Consider the following 20,183-nt stretch of genomic DNA (forward strand, 5'->3'; position numbering starts at 1 on the left):
ATGCCTAGCGCTAAGATGCTGTAAGCTGCCCTTATCCCTCTCCAGCCCACTTCAATCACCTTTTACTGCTACACGCATGGTGTAAGGTGAGTGTACCACCCATTCACCACCACAATGCTATGCAGAGCAGCTGTGAATGGGAGATAACTACCAACTTCTGGGCAGATCAGGACAAGGATCGACACTTCTTAATAGTCTGTCAGTCACTTACCCCTTATAACAGGAAGATACAATTTACTCAGATATGTACTCCTCCCAACATTTCCAGTTGCGGAATTGGGATAAACGGATTCACATGAGAAGGGTACGTGGTCATAAGTTACAGGAAACTGGTCACGAGTCACAGGAGAATGGTTACATGAGAAAATCACCTTTTGATTGCCATGAACACCATGCATGGCATATGTGCACTGCACCCGTTATCCGCTGCTTTGCCCTATCATCCAGTCAGGACAGTGGGACAGAGCACCCACATCAGGAGCATTGAACTAATCTGTATGGTGCCTCCTTGAATGTCAAAGCCGCTTTGTTGATCCAAAACATTATTCTCAAGCTGATTATAACATGCTGTAATATTTGGGTAAAATTCAATTCCACATCCTCCAAAAAAGGCGCTGCTCTGTTCACAGCAGTGTTTGTGTACAATTTTTAACTTCCTCTGCCATGAGGTTCACCTAACCTAGAGCCGTAACAGGGCGACTTTCTGCCTTAGGTCAGCCCCACCCCCCAAACATGTGATGTCAAAATGTCATGACAAGGAGGTCGAGGTCACCTACATCAGGTAGAAGAGCACTTCCTGGAGAGTCCTAAGAATGCTCCAGGCGGCTCTACATGCAGGGCCCGTGATGAGTGGTGACGGGCCTGTGTACTGTAGAGGGTGTGGCCTGTTCGTGCAAATGTGGTCACACTCCCTACAAAAAAATATGAAAAGATATTAATTGTGGCGTTGCATAACAGCGCTATTCGCCCCTCAGCCAGTCATAGATCCAAGGGAAGATCAATGAAATCTCTGAACCCTTTCTCCCACACATCAGTTGCAGTCAGAGGAGACTGCTGCTGAGCTAAGCTGCAGCAGCCTGCCTGGACCCACTGCAGACCAGCACACAGCAACGTGTTCTTGGGTAGGGAGAGAGGCTGTTGCCGCTGACGTGTAAGTGGGGGTAGATGCGGACCCGTGCCCATCCAACAAGCCTGACCTTGGAAATAATACTCGCTCCTCCTCCCGGCTGTAGAGTTTGTGCCAGGAGCGTCATTGAATACTCTGTCTTCTGGCTGCAGGGTGCTATGCCATTCATTTGTAGTGCAAAGAGCTGCACTTTTATCAAAATCAGCAATATTAGAGCTTTCATACCTATAACACGGGATGTAATCAGGATGCCGGCTGGCGGAATGCCAACTGTCAGAATCCCAACACTGAAAGCCCGGCATAAGACTAAAGATAGGCGTCTAAATACTGATGCCTATCATTAGCCCCATGCCAAAATCCCGATGCCCGGCATACCGAACATAGGTAAGCCGCGCATTGAGAGCTGTTAGCTATGGGGAGGGGAGGGTTAGGTTTAGGCACTCCCGGGGGACTTAGGGTTAGGCACCTCCCCCGGGAGGGCTAGGGTTAGGCATGGGGAAGGGGGGATTAGAGTTAGGCACCATCGGGGGGAGGTTAGGGTTAGGCACCCCCCGGGAGGGTTAGGTTCAGGGTGCGGGGATGGGGGAGGGGGGGTTAGGGTTAGGCATCACGGGGGTGGAATTAGGGTTAGGCACCACCCCCGAGTCTTAGGGTTAGGCACCCCCAAGGGAGGGTTAGGGGGGAGAGGGGAGGATTAACTATATTTACCAGCCGGCATCGGGATTTTCTGCTGTCGGGCTTCCAGTGTCAGGATTTGAACCGGCGGCTTTTAAGCAGTCGGTATTTCATACCCAACCCAAATAACACAACTAAAGATGGCCATCCACTATACAATTTTCTGTCAGATATCTGTCCAATCTGGCTGGTTGGAATGAAGACCTGGTAATGTATGGGAGCAAATGACAATTGTCCCTTTGCTCACAAACACTGGAAAATAGCCAAAAATGGTTGTTCAGACAAATTATTTAAAACACACGAATTTAACCAATTTGAACTATTTTTTTTGTCCTTTTTTCAGTGTTTAAAACCAGATGATCGACTGTCATTTGCTCCCATACATTACCAGTTTTTCATTCCAACCAGCCAGATTGGACAGATATCTGACAGAAAATTGTATAGTGGATGGCCAGCTTAAGAATACTTTTTAGAAACTCGTGCAGTTCCACCAAAAAATTAGGGTATTGGAACCTCAAACTACAAGAACCTAAAAATAAATAAAGAAGCTTGTGGTGATTCTCCATTTAGTATTATTAAAATATGGATAAATAAATTACCCAATTTTATATTCAATCTAAACTATGGGACATATTAAATAATGAGTGATATTCTTGTTATTACTCGTTAATGATCTTTAATGGTGCTCCAACTAATTAGCTCTATCATTTTTCAAATACATGACAGCAGGTAATTGGTTGGAACTTGGAGCACCATATAAGATAAGTAATGAGTGACAACAAGAATATCACTCGTTATTAAATATGCCCCTATATATTGTCCATTGCCAGTGGAAGGAACAATGTCACAAAATAATGTCATTATTATATGTCTATTAAATCATTACTGAGTGCTCATCTGAACATCTTTATGAATATGGAAACAATGTTAAAATATCACACTTAAACTATACAGAATATCAAACAATCACTTGCATCAAATGTTGGATATATTATACTAACAGTACCTACCCGTCATTGCCGAGTAATTATGGTTGCGCTGCCTAGAGCTGGCTCTCCGCCCACATGCTCCCGCTGAGCCCACTTACCGTCAGGCAGCCTGCAGTGGGGTACAGCAGGGGGATGCATACTCTCTCCTAATGCTGCCCCTGGTACTCTCACTGACATGCCCCAGACATCACAGAGTATGGGAGGCACACACCTTCTCCAATCCCATCACTGGGATGGGGCCAGATTCACCCTGTGTCCAATCATGTGCTGAGGAGGGAGGACACAATGTTCTATTGCCTAATCCTGAGCTGGGAGGTGGAGCCTGAGTTAGTAATCACATTATTATATTATCTACAAGCTCCACCCCCCCAGATTAGATGAGTAGCCGCTGCTAGAAGAAGTCCAATAGGATGTCTCTGTATTTTCTTCCTTATGAGGAGAAAGGGTGTATGTAAAGTATATGTGTGGTGTGTGTAGCCAGTTAACATGATAGTGAGATGATTCATAGCCTATATTACTCGGAGGATCTCAAGGAACATTTCAGTGAAAACCAGATCAAAATAGGTTTAGTAGTTCCCAAATTTTTCAGGAACATACATACAAATGAATATCAACCCTAAATACATGGGCGTTTTAAGAGAGGAGGGGGCCCGTGTGGAGACTAAAAGTGGGCCCCCTCCTCTCTCTGGCGGTGCACCAGGTGCAGTAGACTCTGGCTTAGTGCCAAAATCTGCTGCGCTTGCACGGGTCTCCAGGAAAATGGCACCCGCGCCATTTTCTCCGGGACAGCAGTACTGCGCATGCGCGAGTCACCGATAAATGTCCGCCACCATTTTCATAGTGATTTTTGCTGCTCTGCAGCACTGTTTCGGCACTGCAGAGCAGCACTACGGACAGGTAAGTATAAGACTATGGGTGCAGGGTGTATGGTGTGGGCATCGCACACCCTGCACCCATTATAGATACGCTCCTGCCCTAATAAAAGATACTCGCTAATACTAATAAGTAATAATATATATGTTGGTTTGTTTATATTAAATTTAGTTTCTCCTATACACTCAGTATTAGTAGCGGATGTTTCTTGCTCGCCTGCTCCCACGCAAAGTGGCTGTAGTTGCGAGCAGCCACGGAAGGCTTGATTTAATACCTTATCCTAATGCAAGTTTCAGTTTATCTAATACAGAGGTTCATGCGTGTGCAAGTGGTAACCCATGCCACCCATTGAATTTAGGCTGGCTGACACATTTGTTATCATTAGTATCGGCATTTGGCTTCTCTTCCCCATATGCAAGACTTCAGAATCGCACTGAGCTTTGCATATGCGCCCACAATACTCCCATTACACTCCCACAAGACATGGTGGTCATGTGCACTGGCTTTGTCATTGTCCAGTTCACTCCCCCGAAATTCTCTATTTCACGGAAAGACAGATATGGCCAAGTTGCATCCAACTCATAATAGGACAGGCATATGCTAAAATGCATAATTTCACATCTGTGTTTGCGATGTTTGCAAAAACTCGCCACTTGTGTCCATGAACAGAGATCCATGCGACTTAGGGCCTGATTCATTATGGATTGCAACTACGATTGCAATAGCGATTACGCACGCAGTCTCACTGCAATAGTATGCTAATCCATTGCAATCGCTATGCCGTCGCAGCACAACTTAAGGTCGCCCACTTTACCTTACATACATCCGTAATATCTAGCAAGACTGCGAAACCATCGCTACCATTGAGTACCATCACAGCCTCACCACACCTGCACAAGCTCTGGCCTTACTCAGGGATTGCTATCCTCATCGCACGCTATGAGTACATAAGCTGCTTAAGGCACCACAGTGGATAATTTATTCAAACATACTGGCACGCCTGCTTTTCGCCGACCACCCCCCCCTGTCACCACCCACAAATGACACTTCCTGTCAATCACTCTGCGATGGGTCTGCGTAGTCACTGCAATCGCAATGGCCAGTTTGCGCACTGCGATGCACATACAGTCGCAGAACGCAACAATTGGCCGATTGCGTGCGTAATTGCAGTTGCAATCGGTAGTGAATCAGGCGCTTAATCAGCACTAGATAAATATTTATCTCTATCACACAGACATGCCTATTAAATGTTTTTTAATTGTCAGGGTTTACTCCCACTTTAAAGGCTTTGAGGCCTATCTAATGTTGGTCACAAAACTGCCTGGATAAATAACAAGTATGGCAGCTTTCCATAGAGCATAGAGTGGCTGGTTTGGGATAATTTACCAAGATACTCTAATCAGGACAGCACGTCCAATAAGATGCAGTTCCGGTGAAAAGATTGAGTACTGTGGTAGCAAACAAAGATTGAAAGACTGCAGTCTGCGACCGTACCCCCGTATTATATAACCCAAATATTATAAAATGCCTCAATCCCCTAAAAACGGAGGTCTAACCGCAGTATTTATGTACTGTATATATACAGGTAAAAACTGAGAGTAGTACTTTGAAACTTTTTATAAGTAAATGTTAACTTGCTGTTTCTAAAGATAGTGTATGGGAGTCAGTGTATGTACTGTATTTGTACGATCTGCTGGATGTGTTATTTTCCCATAAGTGTTTACTTTAACATCATACAGCTGTATCCCTTCTAATCCTGTCAATCTGTAGCTGAAATATACTTGATCATTTTGCAATCTACAGTATAATGTTACCTTCTTAAGTGTTATATATTTATTTTTCTCACTGTTTAATTAGCATTTCATATCAAGCATATTTTAGTAATTTCTACATGTCATAAATAGTAACATTAATTTTTGTTCTAGAAGAATAAAAGATTTTACTTTCTCTTTAGGCATTTTCATGTTAGCGTATTCCAATTTTTAGGTTGATTATTATTAATTTGAGATTTGAATAATTAATAGACGACCATTCGCCCATTTTATTTCACATCATGTTTCAGATCTGCCGGGATGATTTTCCATAGTGTGATCCATGGTTACAGTCTTGCTAAAATGAGCATATCTCAATATTTCTTATGAAACTGAAAACAATACACAGTGGCTTCCTGTTAGTAGTGTTTACAGCCAGCTTTTATTTTTGCTAGTAGCAAACATGCAATGTGATAAGCTCTTTAATTAGGGGGTGTCAGTGTGGTGAGCCAATGACCGAACAGGTTTAAGTGGCATGGTCCCAAACCATGAGATACTTGGTTGGCATGTATGAGTTTGTTTACAGAATGCATAATGCAGTGCATTATTTATATATGTTTTTATATTGATTTGATTTTTTACTTGTAAATATTAAGCGATCAGTCTTAACAGTGAGGAAAGGTTTGAGGGATCACTGTTACATGAAAATATACGTTGACATTTGTGTTCTTTTGCTGGCCTCTAATAAATGTTCTGCCTCTAATAAATGATCAACTGTAATAACATTTAATTATGTCACTGTATTTTGGTTTCTATAACTCACACTGTTTTGGGGAGGGGCCAGGATTACATGCTCGCACGGTCATGCCCCCATTCCGCCCCTAATGCCGTGTACTGTCCCCAGCCACGCCCCCGTATGGCACGTCACCCCTCCCCTTTCGATGTGCCAACCTGAGGGGGCAGCCAGAATGTCAGTAAGTATGCCCATGGTTGCTGACTTACAGTACTGGCCATCTGGCACTTCTGATGACAAATTTCATTTAGTAGCTCTGGCCCCCAGTAAGCTTGACCGAGCAGCTCTGCCTCCTGGTGTCTGCTCGTATGTTAAGCAGAGTGAGATGGGGTGTGCAATGAGACCACATACCATTTTTGTGCACTCGCCGTAGGAATGCACACATTTTCAGATGCCGGGCAGAAGTACAGCCCTAGTCTGTCCCTGCTGCTTACCATTGCTTTGGGCGGTATATAGCTGCTAAGTATTGGTTTTTGACTCCTTTTAATGTTGCTAGAATTTGTAATATTGTTTTGCATTTTTTTATATTTGTAAGACAATCATTTTGCTTGCTGAGGAGCTGAGATGTGCCTTCCTTGACAAGTATTTTATTATGCTTGTAGTTAACAGGACTCTTAGTAGGTGGATGGAATCATTAATCTATACTGATAATTGTCTGGAATCTCTCTATATAAAACAATATGTTGTAGGAGTAAAGTTGCTGCAGAACCCTTTTTCATACCAATTATTTATTAAACCCTTGCACCTCATACTTGCTTACAGTACTTTTGGTACTAGGTAGTTAGTGCAGGGATTGTTTTTAAACCATTTTCTAGTGAATTGTAAACTCTTTTAGAGCAATATCAACATAGACTCTTTGTTTTTACTATTTTTACTATTCAAGTTTGTGGTTTTTTTACCTATTACATGTATGCTATTAATATAAAATATAAACATAATTTGTTTGAGAAATTGTTATGATGCAATCCCACAGTGTAAATCTTGTGTCTGCTCCTAAGCAGGATGATACATGGACATCTGAGAAAGTGAAAAATACAGCATGCATATGGTGCATAGATGCATTCTTTGGGCAAAATTTACTAAGCGGGGGGTACTAAACCCCGGCGGTTTGGTGGCGGTTTTGCAGCAGTTGTAAATGAATGTGTTTTGACTGTGGTTTGGCGGCAGTTTTGCTATCTGCAGATTTACTAAGGCCAAAACCGCTGCAAAACCACTGCAAAACTGCCATCAAAACACGTTTTAGAATAGAATAGAACAGGGCTGTCATTTAGAAACTGCTGCAAAACCGCCACCAAACCCCCAGGGTTAAAAACAGAATAGAACCCGCCGTCAAACCGCCACCAAACCCCCAGGGTTAAAAACAGAATAGAACCCGCCGTCAAACCGCCACCAAACCACCGGGGTTTAGAACCTGCCGCTTAGTCAATTTTGCCCTTTATCTCTACTTGTTTGCTGTTTTCATGAGGATAGCTTTGAGAAAAGAAAGTGCTGCTGATTGTGGGTCACTGTGGGCAATTACACTTTTTCTACATCGTCACCTGTGACCAGTTTTTCAGAAAAGTTCATTATACAGCAGATAAAATAAGTTAAAACTTAAAACAGTCCAATGTTTGTAGTCTATCCACAGCCTTAGAGCAGATCCCCAAATTTCCCATTTTCTCCTTTAACAGGATCATTGGGTTCTCTTATCAGATTTTCAACCCACTGGTACTATTTAGTCTCATGACCAAAAAACTCTTTGTTATTAATTCAATTATTTGTTGGATAGAGGTAGGATTCACAGAAAGTGTATCCATAAGGTTTTTCTGAGTGACCATTTATTTGACGTGTAGTTTAATGAAACCAAGAAAATGCTGCACAAGTCTACACTGGTCATAAGTGGTCCCTGCTATACTGCATTAAGGAACACTACTACTTTCTATGTATGACAGTAACCCCGATGAATAATGTAAAAGCACATCTTTGGCCAAATGGTAATAGGGTGAGAGTTTAGAAAATGTGAGAGTTAGCAGTAACCTCTCACTCTTTTTAAACTCACCCAATGCAATAGAGTCTGAGAACATGGAAATTCGAATGTTTTTAGACTCAAAAAACTCTCACGATTTAAACTCTCATCCAGATGTTTTTCTGTTTTGAAGATAAAACTCGACCAACGTGAGAGGTTACTGCTAAACTCTCACATGTTCTAAACTCTCCCCCTATTACATTTGGCCCCTTTAGTTACGCTCTCCAGAACTAGCCTCCATAGATTCCTGCGGACTGAACTGTCCAAATTATCTATTTCAGACGTTGAGAAAGAAAGGACTTAATGGGTGTGACAGCCCAGATCCTGATGCTGACGATTCAGTAGGTCACAGCCCAGAGTCCGAGGACAAGTACAGAAAGATAAATGAAGATATTGATCTAATGATCAGCAGACAAAGATTGTGTGTAAGTACTTTGAACATCTGTTTAGTTTTTCATATATTTGTGATATTTCTCTAAACCTGGCAGGCATTGAACAAGAAAGAACACAAAGGCCTTGACAGCCCCGATCCTGACTCCTCTTATGCCCTCACCCCACGCACTGAAGAAAAATATAACAAAATTAATGAAGAGTTTGATAATATGATCAAGAGCCATAAAATACCTGTAAGTACCCGAGGTTACATGGCTGGTCTGCTGATGACTGCTGATTACGTAACACCCCTTAACCCTTGCAGTGCTGGTTTCTCATTAAAATACCCTAAATATTTTAGTACTCCCTAATTGCCAATTGAAAGCTAGACAACACCGTTGTATTCCACAGTTGCCATGTGATAGTGATAACGAAGGAACCCTGTATATTCTGGTGGACTAAACAAAAAACATTTCCCAGATCATAAAGCTAATTTGCTGACATCACAAATGATTGTCTTGCTTTAACTAACTAAATGAAATTTACAAGCTCAATTAATTTAATACCAGTAACATTTAAGAGAAATTATATTTATACTATCTCTTTATATTTAACACTACCTTTGCCACCAGAAAATAATCAAATAATACAAAAATACTTAGGCATAGCAACTTGCAGTTCATCCATCAGAGGGTTAAATGCAAATAGCAAGCCACAGGGGGTATGATTGCATGGGATACAGTTACTAGGACGCAATCACGTTGGTGTGATGGGGTGATACTAAAACATTCGGCAGCTTTGCTTTTTCTGCAGTATTCTGCATTCATTTCTATACTTTGCAATGGAGGCTTAAATTTAATATCCCAGCCCTCCACCAATTCACATGCCGTGCCAGTCATTTAAGAGAAATAACTTTGCATGTGCTTTTCTCTGATTCTTTTCAATGCAGTGTATAATATCATGTATGGTTCCATGCATATAAAGTCACCAAATGATTGATTGTTTTCTTAGAGTGGAATGGCATATTATGTATCGTGGGTAGTTTCCTATTCTTCTTCCATTCTTCTTAACCTGTGTAATAGTGCACTAAGAATATACTAAAGCCTAGGGAATGTATTATGTAACAAATGTTATGCGCTATGTGCTGTTCATAGTTGGCAATGCCACGTAGCCTAATGCTACAGTACAATTAAATGGCCAAAGTAGTGTCTTTACATGTTTTCTGATGTAGAATTCCGAGGTACAGTATATCAAGAGCTTAACCGGCCCAGTACGAGGGAGGCGTGGCCACTTGTGAGGGCGTGGCTACTGTAATGTACCATAAAAATCAATAGTTTGGTCCTCTGCATAGTTCATTAGGCTTTAATAAAACATCCACTCCGATAGTGGTCAGGTCCATCTATTTATCCCACTCCTGCAGTAATGCATTTCCCATGGTCCTCTGCATCTTCTTAGTTGCACACTGAGGGGCCTATTCATACGATAAAGATAAATGGCCAGTTAACCATGCAGAAACGCTAGTCTCCGTATATTTAGGTTACTGGGTCATTCATCATTAGGGGTCAGAATAGGACCCGCTGATTTTCAGCAAACTCTGATGGCGCTTGTTCTCGTGGGCCCGGGGGATGCGAAGAAGGATCTGAGGGTTCAAAACGGATCCCTCTGCCACCTCCTCACTGCTTCCCCGGCGGCTAAGCATGACCTCGGGTCACGCATGCTTAGAAGCAGTGACGGGGAAGAGGTAAGTAACTTCTGTATCTGCGCTGCTAATTGCCAGTACAGCTGATTTTTGGAGCAGCTGTCCCCACACCAGAGCAATGATGAATTGCTCCAGTGTTAAGTATCTTCCTCTGCGAGATGAATACTTAATCGGCTCCCCATATGGCCCCCGATGATGTCTAGGGCCCAGAGGATAAAGCTGAGAACTCTGTGGGATATCTTTATTGGTATTATATTATACAGCCCACATTCCCTACTGAAAAATGGGCATACATTGGATCACTATGAAATCTGCTCAAAACAGATTTTACACAGAATACAGAAAAATCCTGTTGCATACATACATTTCTATGGGGTCATTTCTGACAACAGCTCTGTGTGGTTGTAAATCAAATAGAACCCACAGATAAAACCCACAGAGGCCATGTAAAAAATAGACTATTAAGGAGCGAGTTTAGTTAAATTGTAAAGAAATAAAAAAAAAGTGATGTGGAGTCCCACCCAAATCATTTATCAGCCCCAGGTCTTTGAGCCTAGACTGGAATTAAAAAAAATAAGGTGAAAAACCGGTGTGGGGTCCCCCCTATTTTCCAATAACCAGCACTAGGCTGTACCAGCCAGGGCAGCTGACGCCATAGCAAGAGGACAAACAGCGTGAAGTCCCCCTGCCATAACGGCAACCTGCCCCAAACTGGTCAGCCCAGGGCTGGAATCCTTAGGGCTGAAAGCACAGGGCACTTCTCTGCACAGGGCTTTGGGTGCGTAGGTTAAGTGAAAGAGCTAAATAGTATTGTTCTTTACAAGTGGGCCACAGGTTCCAGCAAGTCTGCCTGGGTATGATGGCATTTGTTGAGCTACAGGTACCATGATGCCCAGACATTGAGGGCCCGCTGACACCTGTACTCCATCTGTAAAAACAATAATAAATAAAAGCCAGGACACCACACCTAATATTGTATTCTTTTAATAGATAAAAACACCCTTCCACAACCTTCATTTACCAACTTGTTACTCACAATGAGTCGGGTTTCACATCCTCTTCAATCCATCTAGCATCCCTGAATCTTGGCAAAACAAAAAAACAATGCTACTGCTTCTTATGGAAGTCACTCATGGACAATCTCCATAGGAATGAATGGGGATGCGTTGATTGGCCAGAGCATGGAAACAGGCGCGAACTGACCAATCACTTTACTGCCATACCCAGTCTATTTACTACGCATGGGAAGCCTGGCTGTTTTTGGAGGACTGACCTACAATACTAATGAATAAATAAGTCCCTAAGAACTTTTGCTATGACGATACTGAAATAAATCAAGTAAAAAGCAATATCTTTAATTCTTGCTGACATTTTTTCATATGCTGATAGCTGAGGACACAACCTACGACATACTGTTTGTGTATCTAACTGTATGCTCTTCTGTCCGAGCCACCCTGTTAAGATGCTCTCACATTCTTGGGTGACTGCATAGTTACAGTATGTTTTCACACAAGCTCTTTTAGATACTTATGCAGCAGCGATGCAATTTGAGAGCAGGGACACGAATGCCTTTTAAAACCCATGTTGATCACAGCAATAGCAGCTGTTGGCATTGAGACTGACAGGAGGAAAGGATTACTAGCAGGCAGGGAGAGGGCATTCAACTGGGTTATGTGAAATCCACAAGTCATAGAGTTATTCACGTGTCCTATGCAAATATTGATTACAGAACACAGATCATAAATATAGAAGGGATTTCATTTGCAACGAAGCAGCAGCCTTAAATGTGGAGCAAACCAAAAGTACAGTAAACATCGCTGTACATTTGTATGAGATCATTATCTGAGCAAGACATGATGGGACTGTCTTATCGTGAATGTATTTGCTCTGCTTTTGGTGAGTTAAAGAGGCGCAGTCAAATAAATGGCTCAATATGTCAGCACTGAGTTTAAATACAAAATATATGGACTCGAAAACCTCTGCAATGAAAACCATGAAATGAAACAAATGGAGTCTAGAATCAATTACTGACCTTGTACTCCACAAAAGGGCAATTCAGACTGTGGTTCTTGTGGTTTGAAAGTATAGGGTGTCCTGATCTGAAGACTGGACACTGCCATTTTACACAGGAAGGATGGCACCATCCAAATGACAGCCTCACAGACGCTCTAAACACATGGCACACTAGATCCATTTTTGGCTTGTCTTGCCCACCTGACCACAAACTAGGGGTGGCAAAAAAACACATCCCAGCAGTTAAAATGCACAACGGTAAGCCTTAGCTCATGCAGAAAGAAAGATCCATTGAAAAAGCTGGGCTGTGGATATGAAACATGGGTTATATCTGTAACCACCAACACAAAAAGGAACCTGACTTCTCTGTCCATAAGAAAACACTGCCTGTGCCAACAGAAAAAGCTGGCTATGGCACTTTATGAAAAGGGTCGCTCAGGTTTCCGCAGAAAATGCCTAAGGACATGAATTCTGTGGTCCGAAAAACATCTGATAATAATTATACTTTGCATTTGTACTTGTGAGTAGAACATCATTAGAGTGCTTTACTAAAACTGCTTAAGATTAAAGAAGCTCAGCTAATTACTAGAGAAAAGTGTGTGGGTCACTGCGGGCGCACGCTTGTCTGCTGAATTACATCAACCTATTCATAAAGAGAATACATTTCAGTTCATCCACAGAATTACATATGTAAAATATGGTACCAAAGGTAATATGATACAGGATAAACCACTCAGTGCTTACACGTTATTTCATTTTAGAACATTTGCATCTCTAGAAACTAGTTGTGATAGTTAATTAGCTATACATACAAACACACACACACACATAATATATATATATATATATACTGTATATATATACTTGTATTAATTACCTGTTGCATTTTGCTAGAAACTAAGGGCCTGATTCAGCAAGGATCGCAAGTGCTAAGACACACACTGTCGGTCGATTTTCATGACTTGCGCATGCGTATACATCGCAGTGCGCGTGCGTGAACTAGCCACTGCAATCGGGAATGAGAGCGCAGTGTGTACGCAGACCCATTGCAGAGTGATTGACAGGAAGTACCATTTGGGGGTGGTGACGGGGGTTGGTCGGGTGAACGCAAGCGTGCCAGTGTGTTGGGACGGCATTGCAGGGTCGTGCACAAATTAGTCACGGCATCACAATACGCAGCATGAGGCCTCATCGCGTACACTGAAATTAGTAATTCCTGAGTGAGGCCTGACCTGCCTTAACTGTGGGCCTGATTCAGAGCCGGGCGCTCTGACCAGAGCGCTCGCTCTGAATCAGTGCCCTCCTATCTAAAAATGGAGCGGCCTCCTGGCTGCTCGCATAGCTGTGGGTGACCACCCACAGCATATGCGAGCGGCCAAAAAGATGGTCGCGATGGTCAAGACCATTGCGACCATCGGGCTTGCGATGAGACCCTGCAGTAGGGTCTCGGTGACCGCAAGCCCTGGAGTGATTTTGGCTCTATCAGAGCCAAAATCACTCCCACTGATATCACTAGTGATGTCAGTGGGGCCGGACCCAGACGGTAGGCGTTCCCATGGGAACGCCTCCGTCTGACAGCCACGACCCCGGCATGCCCACCAAAGGGGGCGTGCTGTCAGTCACCATCGACAGCACGCCCCCTTTGGTGCGAGACCTGGAGCAACAGCTTGGCTGTCGCTGTCCGGGTCTCGCGCATGCGCACGACGGAGCTCCCTCCGTCGTGCGCATGCGCATTGGGGTAACATCGACCCTCTTGCGAGCGTCCTGCGCTCGCGAGCGGGTCTGAATGACCCCCTGTGTGTATGGGTCCGATGTTACTCGATGTTACTGATTGTTTCACTAAGTTGCCCAAGTGTATGGATGTGAGTAAGGGGAAGTGGGCGTCCTTATGTTAGGCTGAGATCGCATTGTGTATGCAAACAATTGCATATCCCCGCTGATATTAGCGACTGCATTGCGTCTGTATAATCAGAATAGCGATCCTTGCTGAATCAGGCCCTAAATCTGTAAATTATGCTGATAGGCTTAAATATTTCATTTGATTTATTAATTTTGAATGATTTAAGAAACAAAGAAACAACCGGGAAAAACTACTGTACACCAGGGAGTAAATGTAACAGTCTGCGAGTTGCAGGCAGCCGTGAGTTATTGGTTATTTAGTGCCTGGTGGTTGGAGGTGCAGTCAGAGTCAAAGCCACTACTACAAATTTATGCGAATGCTGCAAGCACTTAGCTGTCTACTGAGATGCCGACCAGCTGCAGCTCTAATCTGACGATGTGTGCAAATAGTTGCACCATCAATCAGACATCGGCCACACCATCAGACATTTAGAGCAACTCAGAATGCTCGTCGGTATATGGCCTCTGGTACCAGTGGAACTGCGTCTTTCGTCAAAGTCCCTGACACCAACATGCCCCCGACATGCCTGCCGACTCGCCTACCGACAATAGCCATTGCCCCAGTCACGACCCAAGAAGCCGATCGGAATTGAATTGATCTCCATGCAATTTCGATGTGCTTCCCCCGGCAGTAACCATTGGGACACATGTGCAGTGCATTCCGTCCACCTCTGGGTCAAGCCCTTAGGGATGCTATGCTGATGATTGCACAGTTGAGCAAATTTTGGCTACGGTGCATGTCCACAAACCCCATACTGCACACTGGTGAACCTAATGTACGATAGCATTTGCATACGGGATCAGTATAATTAGAAAAGGAGACTGCGAATCATGGGCATTCCTGGACGATGACTGTGAGGTGATCTGAAGTGAACGCACAAAGAGGCCGTCTTATGGGCATGTTATGGTGTCAGGGGCGTGTAAATGCATGCGGCTGCTTTGTCTTTCACAGCACCCCAGCTACAGAGACCAATTTTTGAGATTTGGGTATTGAGATGAATACAGACTGCTCGAGGGGTCGATGTTGCGAGCGATTGTGCGTTGATGGTGGAGTGTTCTTAATTATCCACCAGTGGATTTGCACTGTGCTCAAATAGTGGAAGTGGGTGTCTCAGGGCTTACTCAGTCTGTCGCATGCTATTACATAAGGCGAATGCGGAAACTGCCATTTACATCATTATGCAGTTGCGAATCTGTAATCACAGCCGCGCATGTATAGCGTCCAGCTCTGAATCAGGCAATTAGTCTCTAGATTTAAAGCACCAATAGTTTTAACAATGCAAAACTAGGTTGATTTATTGCATACGTGCCTACCCCCCAGATTTAGCTGGGAGCCTCCTGAAAATCAGGTGCTGCTCCCGGACCCCCGGACTGCCAGGCAAGCCTCCTGGCCCCCGCTGGCCCTTCCATCCCCCCCACCCGGGGGCCGGTGACAGTATTTGCGCTGAAACACGCCATCATGGCTCCACCCCCTGCTTCGCAATGTCGAAAATCTCGGCATTGTGAACAGAGGGCGGGGGCCACGATGACGCGATTGCCCCAATGATGAGTCAAAGCCGCATCATGCCCCCTTATCGTGCCCCCTTTTTGCCACAACAGGCCCATTCCCCCTCTGTGAAGGCCGACAGCTCCCTCCCGGAAAGAGGGAGCTAAAAGTCGGTAAGTTTGATTTATTGATGCTTTAAATTCTTGCGGCTGCCTACAACTCGCTGCTTATTACATTTACATGTACAGAAATATTTAATCTGGAAGACATTTATTAGAATATTAGTATTTCATTTGTCTCTGTGCTTTGAGTGCCATGCAAGGCCATATTAAGACCTTTAGAGGCCCTAAGCACTTAAAAGGTTTTGGTGCCCCCATAAATATATTACTCCCCAAAAAAGCACCCTAAGAAAAGTTGTCTCCAAAATTCTCTCCAAGGCCTTTAAAAACCTCCAAATTTGGAGAATCCCCCCAACCACTGCACTCACTGTCAGTGGACATCTGAATGGGACAGCCGACATGACCACAACAAGAACGATCACGTGGGCCTTGATGGACCATGTAGCAGTTGACCAGTTACCAGATTCTAATTTTGTTGTAGTCCCAAGGTTAATTTATATCATTAAGTTCTCTTATTACTATTTTATTACTATTTTTATTATTGTATATAGCCTCTTTTTATGGAACCTGGTTCAGCTGCAGTTTTGCACCATATGGTCCAGGGTAAAACCTGCAATGGATAATTTCTGTGGTGCCCCCTTCCCTTGATGCTCTAAGCATGTGCTTATTTTGCTTATTCCAGCCCTGATGCCATTCATTTAAAGACAGTAATCAGGACTTGCAACCCCCAAATCTGGAAGCTTAATTGAAAAATGGCTGTTTCAAAATTCTTGTCCTAAGTGTAGCAAATATGAGGTCTAAATAAACATTATACCCAGTGTCTCTCAATATATAAAACCATGCAATTAATTTAGACCGTAAAATGATCACACATTGGCCGAGAAAATATGGCCCTGATTCAGAGCCGGACGCTCTGACCAGAGCACTCACTCTGAATCAGGGCCCACCTCCATTAATATGGAGCGTCCTCCTGGACGCTCGTACAGCTGTGGGTCACCACCCACAGCATATACGAGCGTGCAGGATGATGGTCGCGATGGTCTTGACCATCGCGACCATCGAAACTGCGAGCAAAAGCCTGCGGCTGGGTTTTTCAACCGCAAGGCCAGGAGTGATTTTGGCTCTATCAGAGCCAAAATCACTCCCACTGACATCACTAGTGATGTCAGTGGGGCCGGTTTCAGACGGTAGGCGTTCCCTTGGGAACGCCTACGTCTGGCAGGCACGCCCCCGGCACGCCCACCAAAGGGGGCGTGCTGTCAGTCACCATCGACAGCACGCCCCCTTTGATGAGACACTCCGAGCGAAGGAAAGTCCTTCGCTCGTCGGGTCTCGCGCATGCGCACGACGGAGCTCCCTCCGTCGTGCGCATGCACAGTGGGGACCATCGACCCACTTGCGAGCGGACAGCCGCTCGCGAGTGGGTCTGAATGAGGGCCTATATTTTTTTGTAAATTACTTTCTGTATTAGGTCTGGTTTGGCAACCTCTAAAACCAAAAGTGTTTTTAATTGATCATAAGAAAATATATAATCACATGTTGTATGTTGCAGACATTTACATTTATTTCTCAGTGGAGCATAAGTAGTCTTGTAGTCTATTCTTTATACCTTTTTTATGTGAAGATTTTCATTCACTGTGAATGTATAATAAGTCAGGCTCAAGTGTTTATGAGCACTTATTGAATGTGTATATTTTACAATGGTTAAGTGGTTTAAAGTGCTTTATAGTATTACACCAAGGATTAATGAAAATATTAACAATCTACGAATAAAGATTTCCTTGTTTTCAACAGGTAGGTATCTTTCCATGACACACTTAAATGACAGCCATTCTGCGAGTATCACAAATATTCCAGGGATGCACGCATGTTCAGCAAACAGCTGCTCGGCTGCAAAGAATGGAATATATATTGACCCTTACCATGCCTTGTCCCAGGATTAATACATTTAACTCTGTTGGGTATATTGAAAAGTATACTCCACATTATATTAGTTGCACAATCAAATCCATGTATATGAATTTATTTGCTATAACTTATCACATGGAGACACATTTATAATTGTTATTGGAAATGTATTTGAAAACCTACATTTCTGTTAATAAATGAGCACAGTGCTACCTATTGAGAGGAGTAATGAGTACTTGGACTTCAAAGTGGTTCTTTTATTCCAGTTTATGTTTAAAAATATGAGAAAGATTCAATATGTAATAGGTTAACATTATTTTACTTTAAAAGATTGTTAATAGGTATAGTCACTAGTGTGATTGTATATGTAAAAGTTAATTAAATCACACAGCCCTAGAATAGCCTACAAGTCACGGCATCTAATAATTATCCAGTATTATAGCATACACTGCATCACTGCCTGATGGCTATAAGTTGTACTGCATCACTGCCTGCTGGCTATAACTTGTCCTGCATCACTACCTGCTGGCTATAAATTGTACTGCATCACTGCCTGCTGGCTATAAGCTTTACTGCATCACTGCCTACTGGCTATAACTTGTACTGCATCACTGCCTGTGGGCTATAAGTTGTACTGCATCACTGCCTACTGGCTATAACTTGTACTGCATCACTGCCTGCTGACTATAACTTGTACTGCATCACTGCCTGTTGGCTATAACTTGTACTACATCACTGCCTGCTGGCTACAACTTGTACTGCATCACTGCCTGCTGGCTATAACTTGTACTACATCACTGCCTGCTGGCTATAACTTGTATTGCATCACTGCCTGTTGGCTATAAGTTGTACTGCATCACTGCCTGTTGGATATAAGTTGCACTGCATGACTGCCTGCTGACTATTAGCTGTACTACATCGCTGCCTGCTGGCTATAACTTGTACTGCATCACTGCCTGTTGGCTATAAGTTGCACTGCATGACTGCCTGCTGACTATTAGCTGTACTACATCGCTGACTGCTGGCTATAACTTGTACTGCATTAGACGTAAAGCATCAGAGCAGCAATACAAAACTAAACTTAAATGTATTAAGATGAATAGAAAATAACTTCTTATAGAATCATTAGTGCTCTAAACAAAATAGGTGATTAATAGAACTGGTAATAAACACGAGCTAAATGCTTAAAATGGATGAGCTGACAGGTTTAACTGTTTAGCTGAGAGTAACAACAATGCTTCAATAAAGTAAGTAGTTTAACTGCCTAGTTCTACAGTACTATAGGGTAGAGGGGTTTATGTGAGAGCTCAGATTAATATCTTTTTCAAACTGAATTGGATACCTGTAGGGAAAATCTCTCTCTTATTTGCATTTATTTTCCCACCAGCAGCAATGTAATTGGAATCATTTTAAAATTGTCTTATCACTTGGGGGATCTGAAATTGAAAACAAATTTATGTCTGGTAATGTCAATTATGATGTTTACAGCCTTCCCCTATAAGATTCTCTTGGAACTTGGTCCATAGTTATTACATTGTTCTAATGATGTAATGATGTACCTGAATTAATACAATATTATTTATTCTTTCCTTTTATTCACAGGCTGTTCCACCTCCCAATTTCGAGATGCCGGTTTCCATCCCAGTGACCAATCCAAACAGTTTGGCATACAGTAATTCAGTTGGATCACTGGGTAACCACAATCTTTTGCCATTGTCCCACCAAACATTGCAGAGGAACAGCATGTCTCCTGGCTTGACACATCGACCACCAAGTGCAGGTAACCCAGGTATGATGAGTTTTGTGGCACAGAACAAACACACGGGTTCAATATCTGGGTGTTGTACGCAATACTCAAGAACATATTTCATAATCATTGAAGCTGGAGCTTGAATACATGTACTTTTATAAATATTTGTACAGGCCTATGGGAGTTGGGCCTTCTTTTCTAAGTACCCTGTAAGCGTACCAGTGCACATAGAATCATGACATCATGCAAACATGTCATCTCGTTTTACAGAGAAAGATTACTGAAAAGAGATAAAGGAGGGGTTTGATTTTAAGGGCTTTCCGGTACACACTTGGCGATACATCGCTCTTTCTATCAACGGGCGATATATTGTGAGTGCATTGGCGGGTATGTATATCGGATATGTCTGTGAACAATGTTGTTCACAGACATATCAGGTCGGCCCTGCAGAACAGCCGTTGCCGATATATATCTGAAAGATATATCAGTGCATGTTTGTACGGACAACCTGCCGCCCACCCAAACACTTGCTGCATGGACCGCCCACACTGACATCTCCGATTTTTTTTTTAATTCTTAGGTGGTCTGATGGGTGGGGACCTCACAAGCGGTGCAGGCACCAGTGCAGGTAAATGATAGATCTCAGTATTATTTTAAGATGCGTAACTTTCACTAATTATACCCCGTCCAGAAAAATTGACATTATTTATGATATTCAAAGAGCC

At 43.1% G+C, this 20,183-nt stretch overlaps 1 protein-coding gene across 12 annotated transcripts in view; it reads left to right on the top strand.

Annotated features, from left to right (window-relative positions):
• The window catches only part of MEF2C (myocyte enhancer factor 2C), a 281,785-nt gene that overhangs the window by 226,452 nt on the left and 35,150 nt on the right, over positions 1-20,183 (top strand). For 7 of the 12 annotated variants that reach the window (XM_088457939.1, XM_088457930.1, XM_088457940.1 and 4 more), the window contains 3 exons: positions 8,494-8,637; positions 19,311-19,497; positions 20,039-20,086. In XM_088457939.1, coding sequence (XP_088314065.1) covers positions 8,494-8,637; positions 19,311-19,497; positions 20,039-20,086 — 379 coding nt within the window. Of the gene's footprint in view, positions 1-8,493; positions 8,638-8,700; positions 8,839-19,310; positions 19,498-20,038; positions 20,087-20,183 lie in introns of all 12 variants that reach the window. The other 5 variants (XM_088457941.1, XM_088457934.1, XM_088457942.1 and 2 more) reach the window with 4 other exon arrangements.

Source organism: Taudactylus pleione, unplaced genomic scaffold, assembly GCF_031769625.1.
Source record: "Taudactylus pleione unplaced genomic scaffold, aTauple2 ptg000792l, whole genome shotgun sequence".
NCBI lineage: Eukaryota > Metazoa > Chordata > Amphibia > Anura > Myobatrachidae > Taudactylus > Taudactylus pleione.